At 28.7% G+C, this 13,349-nt stretch overlaps 1 protein-coding gene across 6 annotated transcripts in view; it reads left to right on the top strand.

Moving 5' to 3' along the window:
• The window catches only part of LOC112210356 (uncharacterized), a 493,390-nt gene that overhangs the window by 244,851 nt on the left and 235,190 nt on the right, over window positions 1–13,349 (top strand). For all 6 annotated transcript variants that reach the window (XM_067048334.1, XM_067048331.1, XM_067048336.1 and 3 more), the window contains one exon: window positions 8,709–8,834. In XM_067048334.1, the coding sequence (XP_066904435.1) occupies window positions 8,785–8,834 (50 nt within the window). In that variant the 5' untranslated portion in view covers window positions 8,709–8,784. The remainder of the gene's footprint in view (window positions 1–8,708; window positions 8,835–13,349) is intronic.

The following is a 13,349-nucleotide window of genomic DNA, read 5'->3' on the forward strand; positions in this document are numbered from 1 at the left end:
TATATATATATATATATATACATATACATATACATATACATATACCCGCCTCAAATATGTAATTTCAGTTTCTTACGACTTCTCGTTTTTGAGCAAGGTCTACCACTTAGACCATTTTGCGGGTTATTTCGACTCAACGTCATGTATTTTGGTCAAAACTTCTTTTTTAAAATTTTTCACGAGCTATATACTTATCCTTAGCATATACTCCATTTAGAGTCAAGTGAAAGTAAAATATAACTTACTCCAAAAAAATAAGTTTGTGTTAGTTTGAAAGGAAAAGAAAATTATACTATTTAAAATATAATTAACTAAAAGTACAATCTATAAAATATTTCTTTGGTAGTAATTCAGGTATTCAGAAGTGAGAAATACTAAATTCAACCAGTAACACTGCCCAAGTATGTTAGGTTGCTAATACACAGCATACTTATTAGTCTTCTCAGATACAATATAAACATTGAGTAATTAAATAAGAAAAAAACAAAATAAATTGTTAATAAATTTTAGATAATTAATATATTTTGTAGCTAACAAAATTGAAAAACAAGAATAAAATACAAAACAACTTAAAATTCCTTTTTTAAACTTACAATAAATAATAAAATTTTGAAAAATACGGAAATTATAAGAGGAAAAAAGAAAAAAAAATTGAAATAAATTCAATAGTGATTCAAATGAAGCAATTAGTTAAATAGGAGGTTTAAAAAAAAAAAACACAATAAGATCATTCCTTTTATTTTGATGGCCTGGCTTCGAAAAACTGAGTAAATATATAGATTTCTGTCTTATGTTGTCAAATTGTGATATTTAATATTATAAAAGTTTTTCTCTCTATGACAAATTAATATGCAATTAACTAAAATCGCCTGGTTTATTACAAAGTACAGAGATTACAGGAGTAACTGGAACCTAATTGAAATTTATTTCTATCCAATTCAATTTTTAGTTTATAGTTTTTCCTATATGGTAGGCGTATTTCGGCTTCTAATCTTAGTCAATTAATGTGAGATTATTGATAATTTTGCGATGTTACAAAATTATGTAATTCGCTTCTTTTGTCTAGAAGTCTCATCCAATTTTTTGTGATTTCGTTTTATTGTGAAGTGCGGTTGTCTCCATAGATGTAAGAAAAACTTCATACATAAGTTACATAAAGGAAATTATTACTTACGATATTTGGACAGAAATATTTTCGACTGAACTATTTCGAATAATATACTGCTTATTAATTTTCTAGAATTATTAAATAGCTGAAGTTTTTTTTTTCAATTAAGGTATTCTGACCATCCCTCTTGTTTCTATCGGCACCATGGCATTGCCTACATTGCCTTAGTAGTTTTTACGCCTTCTATTATCATAATTGGACTTTTAGATTTTGCCAAGATATTATCAAGCACTAAATATAGTTTATACATATATAATAATAATTTGAATATTATAATAATCAGGTTGCATACCTAATCATCTTTAGAAATCTCATTATACTTGTTAACTCGAACTTAGGCATGGTGTAGTTATGAATTATCTCGTTAGGCTGGAAAGGAAATAATAAGGACCGTTCCCTCTCATTATACTATTCCAGCTCGAGCGTACCGGCGAACCGATTAGGGTTCCATTTTGTATTCTCTTTAATGGTTAAATAATTGCTTTATTCCCTAGTCGATCGGCTTACAGATATGCTAAACAGTGGCTAACGCCTTCAACGCTTCCTGGTCTCCGTTCTTTCCTGATAATAAAGAGTGCGACATAGAGGTGTAGATTTGCGAACCAGGACGTTGGAAGTCAAGTCGTGTGACATTCGTCCTTGGCCCTCAGCGTGGAGTTATGAATTATATGACTCCAATTGTTGCCGGGGTTAGGAAGCCTCATAAATAACATTGGATAATGGATCCAAGTTGCCTTGGTCCCCAATATCCGGGATGATTCCCTTTTAATTAATCCTGATCCCAACACTACGCATTATATAATTTGTCGTCGCTGATAGAAAACAGAATAAGTGTTTAAAACCAGTGAACAGAATAGACCGAAATAATATCAAAATTGTGATTTACAGTTAATCTTTTTCTATAGCATATTTACGAATAAAAATTGAGTAGGTATATAAAAAAACAACTATTAAGAAATTTAGGAAATCTAAAAGAACATTATTTAAAGAAGAGTAAACTTTCTGAAATATGAGCCATAATAAAGCTATTTACATAGTCTTTTAAGAAGCAACATTTCAAAAAAATGTAGTAAGTGAATCTGTTTTGAGAAATCTACATCTTGATAACCATTTGACACACAAAGGTCTATTAGCACTCATATTAAAGCTAAAGAATTTTATTATAAAGTAGTTTATGATCTTTACCTTCGTAGGAATAGAAGTTTTCATAATATTTGCTAAAATAAATTGTTTTATAGTTGTTCGGACCATAGGTTTGATTTATGAAAAACTTTATTTCAAAAAACGACTGGGCGTACAGATGTCTGCCGGTACTTAAATTAAAGCTAGTTAAATTTACTATAAAATAGTGAATTATGTTTATCTTTGTAGGAGTAGCAGTTTTTATGATATTTGATAAAATAAATTCACAAAGTGTTAATTTCTAGTTGTTTGTATAAAATGTTGGATGTTTGAAAAAAAAAAAAAATTTCTAGACCCATAAGACGCAGATATGTCTGCCAACACTCAAAATAAAGGAAATTTAACTTACTACAAAGTAGTTTATCTTCGTAAGTGTAGTAGTTTTTTTGATATTCTTGTATGAATATAAAGTTGGCAAATGAAAATTTGTCCGAACAACTATAAATCGATTTATTTTAGCAAATTTTATGAAAACTACTACACCTACGAAAATAAATGACATAAATTACTTTATAGTCCATTAAACTAGCTTTAATTTGAGTGCTAATAGACATCTCTATCTCAAACAGTTCTTGAGATATAGATTTTTCGAAAATTTATTTCGAAAAATCTAGGGAATTTTCCCTAACTATTGATCTCTCAGTACGTTCTGTACAACATATTTATGAAATGTTGCTTTTTAAAAAGCTATATACCGAGAACTGTTGGACGTAATTAGTTCTATTAGGGCTTATATTTTAGCAAATTTACTCTACATTAATTGATGTTCTTTTAGATTTTGTAGTGTTGTTAGTAATTTCTAAGATATGGAGCTCCGAATGAAAAATTAATGTTTTTTAAGGTTTTGAAATATTTTTACTCCCTCTACCTATTCTTGGCAGACTCATCAATTTTGACTAATAATTATACATAATTTTCAATTAAGTAATCAAAAATTGGGGTGAAATAACTGCATTTTCTCCTTTTGGGCTCTTGTACAAGTCGTCCGTTTTCACAATTTCTTCATTATGGAATGAATTTCCTTAGGCAGAAAAAAATATATTGGCATGCCACAAAAAGATGTTTGGAACGAGATGTCTCTTATATTATATGCTGAATTTTTATTACTATAGCAAAATACTTTGATAATTTTATTTCATTCGCTTAAGGCTGCTCTCAGCGCTGTTACCTAGTACCTGGAATATGAGTATTCAAAACTAGTATATTTTTGAATTTAGAGCGACTAATAATCACGGATTTGATGTTTAATGTTTAAAAACATTGTGTTTGTTATGTGTTGATTGATTGGTTAAATGCGTTTCCAAAGCAACCAATAAGACATGTTGCAGCAACGAGAGCATGAATGAGCAATTAATAATGAGAATATTCTGTTCTTCATTACTTTTTAATAGTATTTTGTATTATATTTATATAATACATTTTTATTTTGGTTTTCTTAGCAAGAAAATTACTATTTCTCCAAGTTTTCTAAGAATACAATTTTTCTTGATTATAAAACATTAATAAAACCTTTGAAAAAATATTTCTATATTTTATTTTTGTCCTTAGAAGAACCAGCACTTAGCATTTCTTCTAATATGACTAATGTGCGTTGGGTTTAATAGTGACTTTGTCTTCGGCGCTCAGTCTGTGATGTACAGTCATTGTAGCTAGCTGTCTTGTGGTCCTTTAGATAAGTCGTTCGAATCTATTTTATGAGTAGTAAGATGTTAATTAAACTGATTTGGCTTACAAAATACTACCTGTCGCTTAAATAACTTCCTATATCATTATGTTACTTGCTTTATCTTCCTTTTGACAAGGCTTTGCCTTTTTATGTCTTCTTAACCTTTTCAGTAATTGCTTGTATTTAATAGGTATATTTCATATACCTGCGCTCTTCAATAACATTTACAGGAGTCGAAGTTAATTTAAAGGTTATGAATACTAAATTATCATGTAGTTGAAATTCGTTTCTAACATAGTATCACTGGTGTGTTGATAGTTTGATTAATTATATTGCGAAACATTTTCTGTTAACAGTGCTGACATGTAATAAAATTTGCCAATAAACTATTAGAAATTATGACTAATATTAAAACCGGTTTGAAATAGCCGGTTCATTTTTATCTGCAAAATAAATTGTTTAACTAAATTTGTTGAACAGTTCCACAACAGCAAGGGTGCCATTTTCTCGTCTCTGTAAAATAAAGTTACCACTTAATCCATTACTTTTAGAAAACGTGGACATAAAATCATAAATCGAATAATTTAGTATTTATATACGCTTATAGTTGCAAAATCCTGATATCCTGGTTGTTTGTTTAGTAAAGATGTTCCTTGGTTATTAGCTGTGCAGACAAAATAATGGTTGGTTGCAACAAAGCACATTCGTTATCCGATATAATATAAATAATAAATTTTCATTTTTTAGCTTCTATTAAATATATATTTTTTCTCGTTATAACTAACTATTAAAATATACTTTAATTATTATTAAGTGATTCACATCTTTTTTTTTTCTTCCTTCCTTTGTCTTAAACGCGTCTATTTTATCCTTTACATTCTTCTCTCTTACATCTCATGTTTCTTTTCTAATGATCCATCACAAATATTCAATTGCTATAAAAGTTTTAATTCAATTTAAAGACTAAACTAATTTGAAAAACAAAATAATTTATAAATGAAAATGTAGTTAAGTAAAAACGACAATAAAATCGTAATAAGTTAACAACAAATAAATAAGTTTAAAATAAATTATTAAATTAAATTTGACATTTGTTTTTTTGGGAAGTATTAATTTTTAAGCTGATTATTCTTACTTGTATGTTCTAAGGATTTAAAAATTTAACTAATATTAACATTTATTTATTTTTCGCTTATACACATTATTATCTTTTTTGCCTTTGTTGAAATCTCAAACTATTTGTCCAACGTTTAGGCCTTTACATTTGTTTTGCTTAAAATAAGATAGTACAGTCCTATTACTCATTGCTCGTTATTTTGGCAGATTGTATTATATCAATAAAATGGTTTTAATATATTAAAAGTAAATAATGATTGACACCTGTATAATGTCTTATTTCTATATTAAAATGATCTATATTTCTCATACTTAATCACATGTTTCTAATTCAACATTAAACCATTGTATTTATAAATGAACAAAGCTAAATTTTAGATTTAATTTAAATAATTTGTTAAAATTTTATTCTTATTAAATTCCTTTCACATCCCATAAAACTTGTCTATTGTGATGAGAACTCTTAGATATATATTTTTTCTTAAACCGATTTTTTTTTTTACAATTCAGATTAGTTTTCAGTTATTTAATGTTAATTCTATTTATGTTATCTTAATAGTGTTTTCTTATAATTTCTGATCCGGTTATGAAATTAACATTTTTGTGTTGTTTAATTTTAGTTTTTAGTTACATAATTACTAACTACGTGATTTTTAAAGTTATTTCACTTAGCATCTTATTTACCACGACTGTCCTACTTCCAATAAAAATTTTATCTTTACGACAACATTCCTGAAAGAGACAAGGCAGTTGTTAGTCTTTTCAAGCAAGTAGTTGTATGGTAAGATTCTAGATTGCTAATATGTTAAATTTGCTACTTAAATATCTTTTTGAGGCTGATTGTTAAAAATTAAAAATGTTTTTAATTAGGTTTCAGAGAGTTCTTTGTTAGTTGGTAGTAAATTGATATATTAATGGTTTTATCAGTACGCTCGAAACCTACAACATTAAATAAGTAATTGACTAATAATTTTTCAATTTAATCATGGGTATCGTAATCGTATTAGACTTTTGTGTAAATGTAATTCTGCCAACTTTATGACTTGGATGACCCTCGCTGGCTCTAGTGAAGAGTGACAGTAAAGTAACACTAGTATTCATTATAGTAACTATAACTTCATTATTTTATAACTGTTAATAGAGGCTGGTCGTATCGATTCGCCTTGAGTCACCCCTTTGAGCTGAGTCAGCGCCGAATAAAAACTGCGTGCGTGGAGTGGAATAGTGACCCAACAGGTGGCGGCATCTAGTGTTTAACGACTGCCCTAGGGCATTATCTCCGGCTTAGTCAGGATCGTGTTGCATTTTAATCGCACGCCTTGGCCCCAGTCGGATATTGATTTAGGACTAGTTGTCGACCTGCAATTGCTTCGGGGTACTTTTATGCCTTCACGGTTCAATGGGCTAGTACGTAATTAGCTATATGTAATAGTTTCATCAGCGGCTTGAATCTTTTGAACCGGGGGGCAATTAGTTCTGCTAATATGAAGCGTATAGAATCGGTTATTTAAGAGGTGTAAAAATATATCTTAACATTGTTTTATACACTGCAAGGTGTATTCAATTGTAACGACTCAGGCTGATCTAATGAATAAGTCAGACATTCGTTTGAAAAATCAATAAGTGCCTGGATCGATTTAGGTAACTGATAAATTGTTGATTTACTTACATTGGAAGTCTACTAGCGCACTCGAATCTCTTACAATCACAAGTTAAATTTGTTTATCGTTCTCTCCGGCTACAATACCTCCTTATATTGTGTTCCTGCAACAATTAGTTGGGAGAAGGTAGAAATTTTAGTTTCCCAACGATCTTAACATAATTTCCCGACTAGTTGTATCAAAATGATAAAATATTGCAAAAATTATACAAAAACTATTTCTTATTTACTAACGATGAGACAATAGTTGGCCTTAAATAATATATATGTGAAGAGAAGATGGCTGGGGTGTGGTCAGAGATTAGTTTTTTTAACTTATTTGTATTATTCTCTGCCATTTTCTCCTCATATATATTATTTGCTAACGTTTCCCACTACTTTCAGGGCAAAAATGACATCAACACTAAAACATAATGTAAGAAGGGTAGGAGTATATGCTGATATGAATTATAATGTTAAACTATGGTACGAGTATAAAATGATGTAAATAATATTGAGAAAATTATATCAAAATTAGCAGTATAAATTAAAAGAAAATAGAAATAAGATCAATAAAATTATATATAAATATTAAATATAACAATAAAAATTTAGAATAAAATGCTCTCAGATAGAGTAATATCGATAAAAAAAATTAATACAAGAAAAGTAAAAATAAATGTACTAAAAACTAACTAAATGAAGTTATTGGAAGAAGATAGTTGATCATATGACGTAAATTGTAGGAAGATAGTCAGGGTGGCGGTTACTAAAAGTATCAAGCTGGAAAAAAAAAACTATGAACGTTTCGTACAGTTGTATTGTTACTATTTTGATACTTTTATTGATCGCCACCTAGATTATTTTGCTACAGTCTAAAAGAAGTTAAGAAATGAGGAAAGAGTAAATACTCTTTTTACTGAATGTTAACTCTATGTTATATTTAAAACGTTATTTTAGAAATGTGAGAAGTTTAATGTGGTATTTAGTGATTTTTAAGTTGTTTTCTTGATTATAAAATGTTTATATTTTCTTATTCCATATCTTTGTAAAAATGAACTCAGATTTATTTACTTATTTTGTCTTTTAATAATATAAAAATTCGATCCCTATTGATGATAGTTTAGTCTCATGTATAAGACTATTATACTGTTAAGAAAATTATTTTGTCCATTCTTTAAATATTATAATTAGGTAACAATGATAAGGTTCCTTTGTTTTATTTAACAAAAGGCTCCGTTTTATATTACTCCATAATAATAAGGGCACTGGTAGCTGAAAGATAAGTCAAACTCTGCGAAAGTCATTTTAGTAATCAAACATACAACAGAGGCCCCTACAATATTCATTTCAGAACGGAAAGATGCTCCCCAACCATCGTGGTCTAACTTTCCATTGTTTATTTAAACTTTGGGTTTTATCGTTCTGGCTCATCCGGAGCGTCATTGTCCACAGGACGTACTCCGGAACAGTCGGGAGTCGTCTTTGGGTCTTTGGAAAGAGGAACTCTGGGTAATAAACGGTCAACAATTAGTTTTGAGTGAACTTCAAATGTGTTGGATTCTGCTGCTGGTTATTTTTGTCCTCATGACTGCATAAACAAATATTTGATTGATTTACTTCTATTAAACTTATCTGTAAATAAATGTGTATATATTAAGGAACTGTGAATTTAAATAACGTTTATTGAATGAATTAATAATAAATTTACTATATCAAAATCTGATGCAGTACGCACTTGATACAACTTCTCTAACACTTACACCCAAACCATTTTGGGAGACTTTCTTATTCAATGTATTTCCTTAGAAAATTTGAATTCTGTTGTTTACGATCGTAATATATCTTCTAGGTTTAATATTTATAGATAGGTAAGTGCAAGTAAAAATAGTACATTATCGTTTCAGTTTTTGATATTTTTTATTTTATTGTTGCAGGGCTGCCGGTAATGTGAATAACAATAACAATAATGCTAAGAGGTCGGTGAAAAGCATAATTATTGAGCCTGGCAACATGCAATTGGAAACCGGTGGTGACAAGATCAGGGTATCCGTATCCCCAAGGTGAGCTCACATTTACATATTATTCATATATTTATTGTTTTGTTTTGGCTATTATATATATTTTTTGTATTATTTTAAATACCATTAAGGTTTTTTAAAAATAATATTATTGTGGTGGTCGAGCATCTAGAAGTGCAAAAACGCTCTCTGCAAAGTGATGAGAATAATTTACTCAGACTAGTGGAATAGATGTACTCTTTTAATTTAATTTTTTTGTCTAATTTTCATTTTCATTACCTATCTAGGTTATGATGTATAGAATGAAGGTCATTATAGATTACTATTAAAAATTTCAGACATGAGTAAATAGATATAGTTACAAATTAAGGTACAAGTACCTTTTACATAATAAAATAAAGTTGTTTCTTTTAGGTATATTTGTAGGAAAAAAACAAAAAAACGATGTGTCGGTCCTTAGGTCATTTTCAAGGAGACAACCTTAACCATTAATGTCATAATCATTTTTTGCAGGCTAATTGTCCATGTCTTATATTTTAATGGAGTTTATAGAATTAAAGAGTTAAATAAATTCTATAAACTTCATTAAGATATGGGACCTAAGGGCCAAAACGTTGGAGGTTTTTAAAATAAAAAGTGGATCATTGAAGTTTGATCATTGTTTTTTCAAACAATCCCTACATTAAATCAGTAATATAAAAAAAAATACTCAATTAAGAAAGTTTATAAAATGATAATAGATTATTGAAATATTTTAGGAGTTCTAATGTTAATGTTAATTGTATACTTCTAGGAAAAAATCAAACCCTTTCTACTTCTTTAAAATATTCAACATTTAAAAATTATAATAATTATCTAAATACATAGAATCATTTATTATATAGCATAATTGTACTCAATTCTATCAATCATTGTCAATTTTTAAAAATTATCTAATGCTTTATAAGGTAATAGATAGCATCCGTATTTATACTTTATTTAGCTTTTGTCCTGTTATGTTACATATTTTTTAATAATTTCATTTAATTGAATTTTTTTTCATTTCGCAAAATAAAGGCTGAGCTGTATTAGGAGAATAGTAACCTGTTCACTATTGTGTCTACGAGTTCTATAAGATGTGTAAATTGCTCTGTTAATGTTACAATGTGTGTCCGTAGGTTATATTTGTGTCAAAGTTCTTCATATATCTTGTAAATGGAAACCTTTAACAAAACTATATTGAGTGGCTGTGGAATTGGAAAACAACTTTGCAAAAAAGGTCCATTATATATATTGAACCTAATTGGATACTGAACGAAATTGCTATCTCAAGTATTGCTTTCTTTTGATGTGTCATAGGGAGAAAATTGCTCTTCCATAAAAACCATCTGCCTCCATTCAAAGCCTTGAGATGTAACGGAAACTGATTGGTTGGAAGAAATAGGAAGCCTTACTAAGTTCTTTTAATTGCACTCTGTTGATTGTTTCAATTCTACAATTTAAAAAAATAATCGAAATTGGCTATACATTTTAGTAAATCTATTTTTCTCTCTCGTCAGTAATTTGAGTCCTTTGTTATGCCCGCTTCCTAATGAGGTTTCAGTTCTATGTTTTTTTTAAAACTTCTGCCTCAATAGGCATTAGTCATAGTAGGTTCCGTATCCTCAATTGAATCTTGAATAAAACAGTAATTAACCTCTTTTCTTTTTTTTTATTTTCAGTTGATAATCTTTATGTTCGGCATCTATTTTAGTACACTATACTATACAGGTCTAATACATACTAATATTTTATCTTATTGTTGGAAGATAGTCCGAGTGGAGGTCAATAAAAGTATGAAAATAGTAATATAAAACTATTTATTGTTAACCAACGTTTCGCACTTTGCAGGCCTTCGTCAGGGCTAAATGAAAAAACAAGATACAAACCTTATAGAATTGATAAAAAATTAAAATAAAAAACATTTCAAAACAATAGTTATGCTTTTTATAAAGTATATAAAAAATAAATAATAATAATATCATAAGGAAGTATACATATAGGTGGACTAAAAACTAGTCAATAATACATACTACCAGGTGTGATAAAGTTCTTAATATAGATCTAGACTAATAAATTGTAAAAGAATACACATTAGAAATAGTTATAAATATGATTAAGAGGTTGGTGTTAAAAACAGATAAGTGAAGTTAATATTGCATAGCTGACTAATATGTAAAAGTGAGATATTAATAAAATTAATAAAAATAACTAATAAACATAGAGGAATTAAAAATGTCAGATTGAAACTGTGAAGACCACTGAGGAACGGGAAGGCAGGTAGAAAATGTCTGCACTTCCTCCGCTAACTCTCAGGAAGTGTAAGAGTTTTTATAATATATAGATAGATAAACTGACAGAAGCATCTAATCTCTTATCTAATATTTCAATAGGTAAATATATGCGATAATTGTAGTAGTACAAGTATAAGATATTACATACATCATAGAAAGAGATATACAAAAAGGGTTTATATAAATACATTAATTAAAACAATTTATGTATAATATATATATAAAAATAAGTTTCGGCCCTTATGAACTAACTTTATACAGATGGAGATTTGAAAAAATAAAAAAGTGACAAACCACATGATGTTTTCTGGATATTTAAACTAAGAGACAAAATACCGGATAAAATGACCCATTAAATAATAAACATAGTTGAAGAAGAAAAAAAAAAGAGATAAATTGTAGTAAATCCTTCCTGCAGTTTTAAATATAAAAACAGATTTTAATAATGATTAACTCATCACTGGGGTCAAGAGTTAAATGCTTCAAAATAGTCAACCGAAAGGGCTGAAACAATACAAAAATGTGTTAACACCTAACATAAATTTTATAAATGTAGGTTTTAGGTGGTCCAAAACGTTTTCCCTCAATCATTTTTATTGATATTGAAGGTGAAAGTCGATATCTGGATGAATCCCTAAATAAATCTTTCCATAAATTATCAGAAAAATGATTATTACCCACGCTTAGTGAAAATTATAACTTTGGTTTTATATTTAGTTAAATGAAAATGGATTTAATCCATGACAAATACGTGATCATGAGCATTAGTTGTGTTTAAAAGATCTATTTTTTTTTGTTAACTATGTAAAATTTTATATTCGGCATTATAAAATCTATAGTAGTCTGGAGCGATGAGAAATCAGCTTCATTTTACAAAATTCTAGTCATTAAAAAAAATATTTTCGATTTTATTATTAGTGTCAAGTTTTTTTTATTATTGAAATAATAGCATTAAGAAACCTTGTTGGAGTTCTATGAATGGGTAGATTCTTCACATGTTTTTATCACGTCATAATATCACTTATAGCAAATTTACTTGATGTGTATATATGTATACAGTTGTAAATATCAATAAATAAATTTTAAAAAAAAATAAATCTTAAAGGGTTATTTATAACTTTTTTTTTTAGTGGAGGATAAAACTTTAATGATTAGATATGCAAAACTTAAATGTCCAGTTTTCAAAAAAGTTTAATTAGCTATTTTGCAATGTTACCAGCAATAAAAGTTTATTAATATGAACTATTAAAAAATAAAACTACATCAGACTGGAAAATCGATGACAGCCTAGTATGTCCGCTCTGTCATAGGTACACGGTTTTATTATATTTTTATTAACTGTTATATTCTTGGCAGGAACAAAGTTAATATCTTTAATTCCCTATAGACAAATTTTTATAGCAACATAAAAATATAAATTTATTGTTTGAAGTTCTGGTGAAAAGTGAAAGGTTTTTGACGTGCTAACCGCACCAGATTTTTTCCATAAAGTTATAATTAAAATCGATATAGATGCATGACATAACGTCCCTTAGGAAGTTTTGTTCATGACGAACGCTCCTCCGCTTCCCTAGGTACGTCACTGGTAGTACCTATATTTTATGATTTAATTAACATTATTTTTAATTTTTTTTGTTAAAAATTTTATTATTATCATAGCATGAAAAGTATTGTGGACTATACCGCTCGCACGGCGGCGCAGCTATCCTCTAAGGCGCCCTTGACCGCCCTTGCACCCGCTTGCACAAGAGCCGCTATTTCAGCCGTGGCCTTGGCTGCGTCGTCTAAATCCGTTCGCCGCATTCACAGCTCGTCCTCCTGTCGATATCCGGCGCCTTACAGTCTGTTAGAATACTCTCTGGTTTGTATTGCTCGAAACTCTGCCGGTTAATTTCATTAATAAGAGACACAACCGATATTTGTAATATAAATGTTGGCGAAATGCTCTCTAGTGCTTGGCACGAATTATTCAGAATAAATGAAAAGAATACTAGTCAACCGTAAGTATATTCATTATGGCCTGTAAGTACGTAGTCTAATATATTATATCTATTATATTTATAGCATAATGTGTCAAGTCTATTATTGACATTATATTTTCGGTATGTTACATAATGATGTATGTGTTTATACATACATTATACTCACTCGCGATGTAAGCAAATAGATAAAAAAAAAATGAAATGTACTTAAGGTGTGGTTAGTAATGAAAATTTCTAAAAAAAAATGAACTATCTAAAATAAA

The sequence above is a fragment of the Halyomorpha halys genome, unplaced genomic scaffold (assembly GCF_000696795.3).
Source record: "Halyomorpha halys isolate HHAL.00 unplaced genomic scaffold, Hhal_1.1 Scaffold588.1, whole genome shotgun sequence".
NCBI lineage: Eukaryota > Metazoa > Arthropoda > Insecta > Hemiptera > Pentatomidae > Halyomorpha > Halyomorpha halys.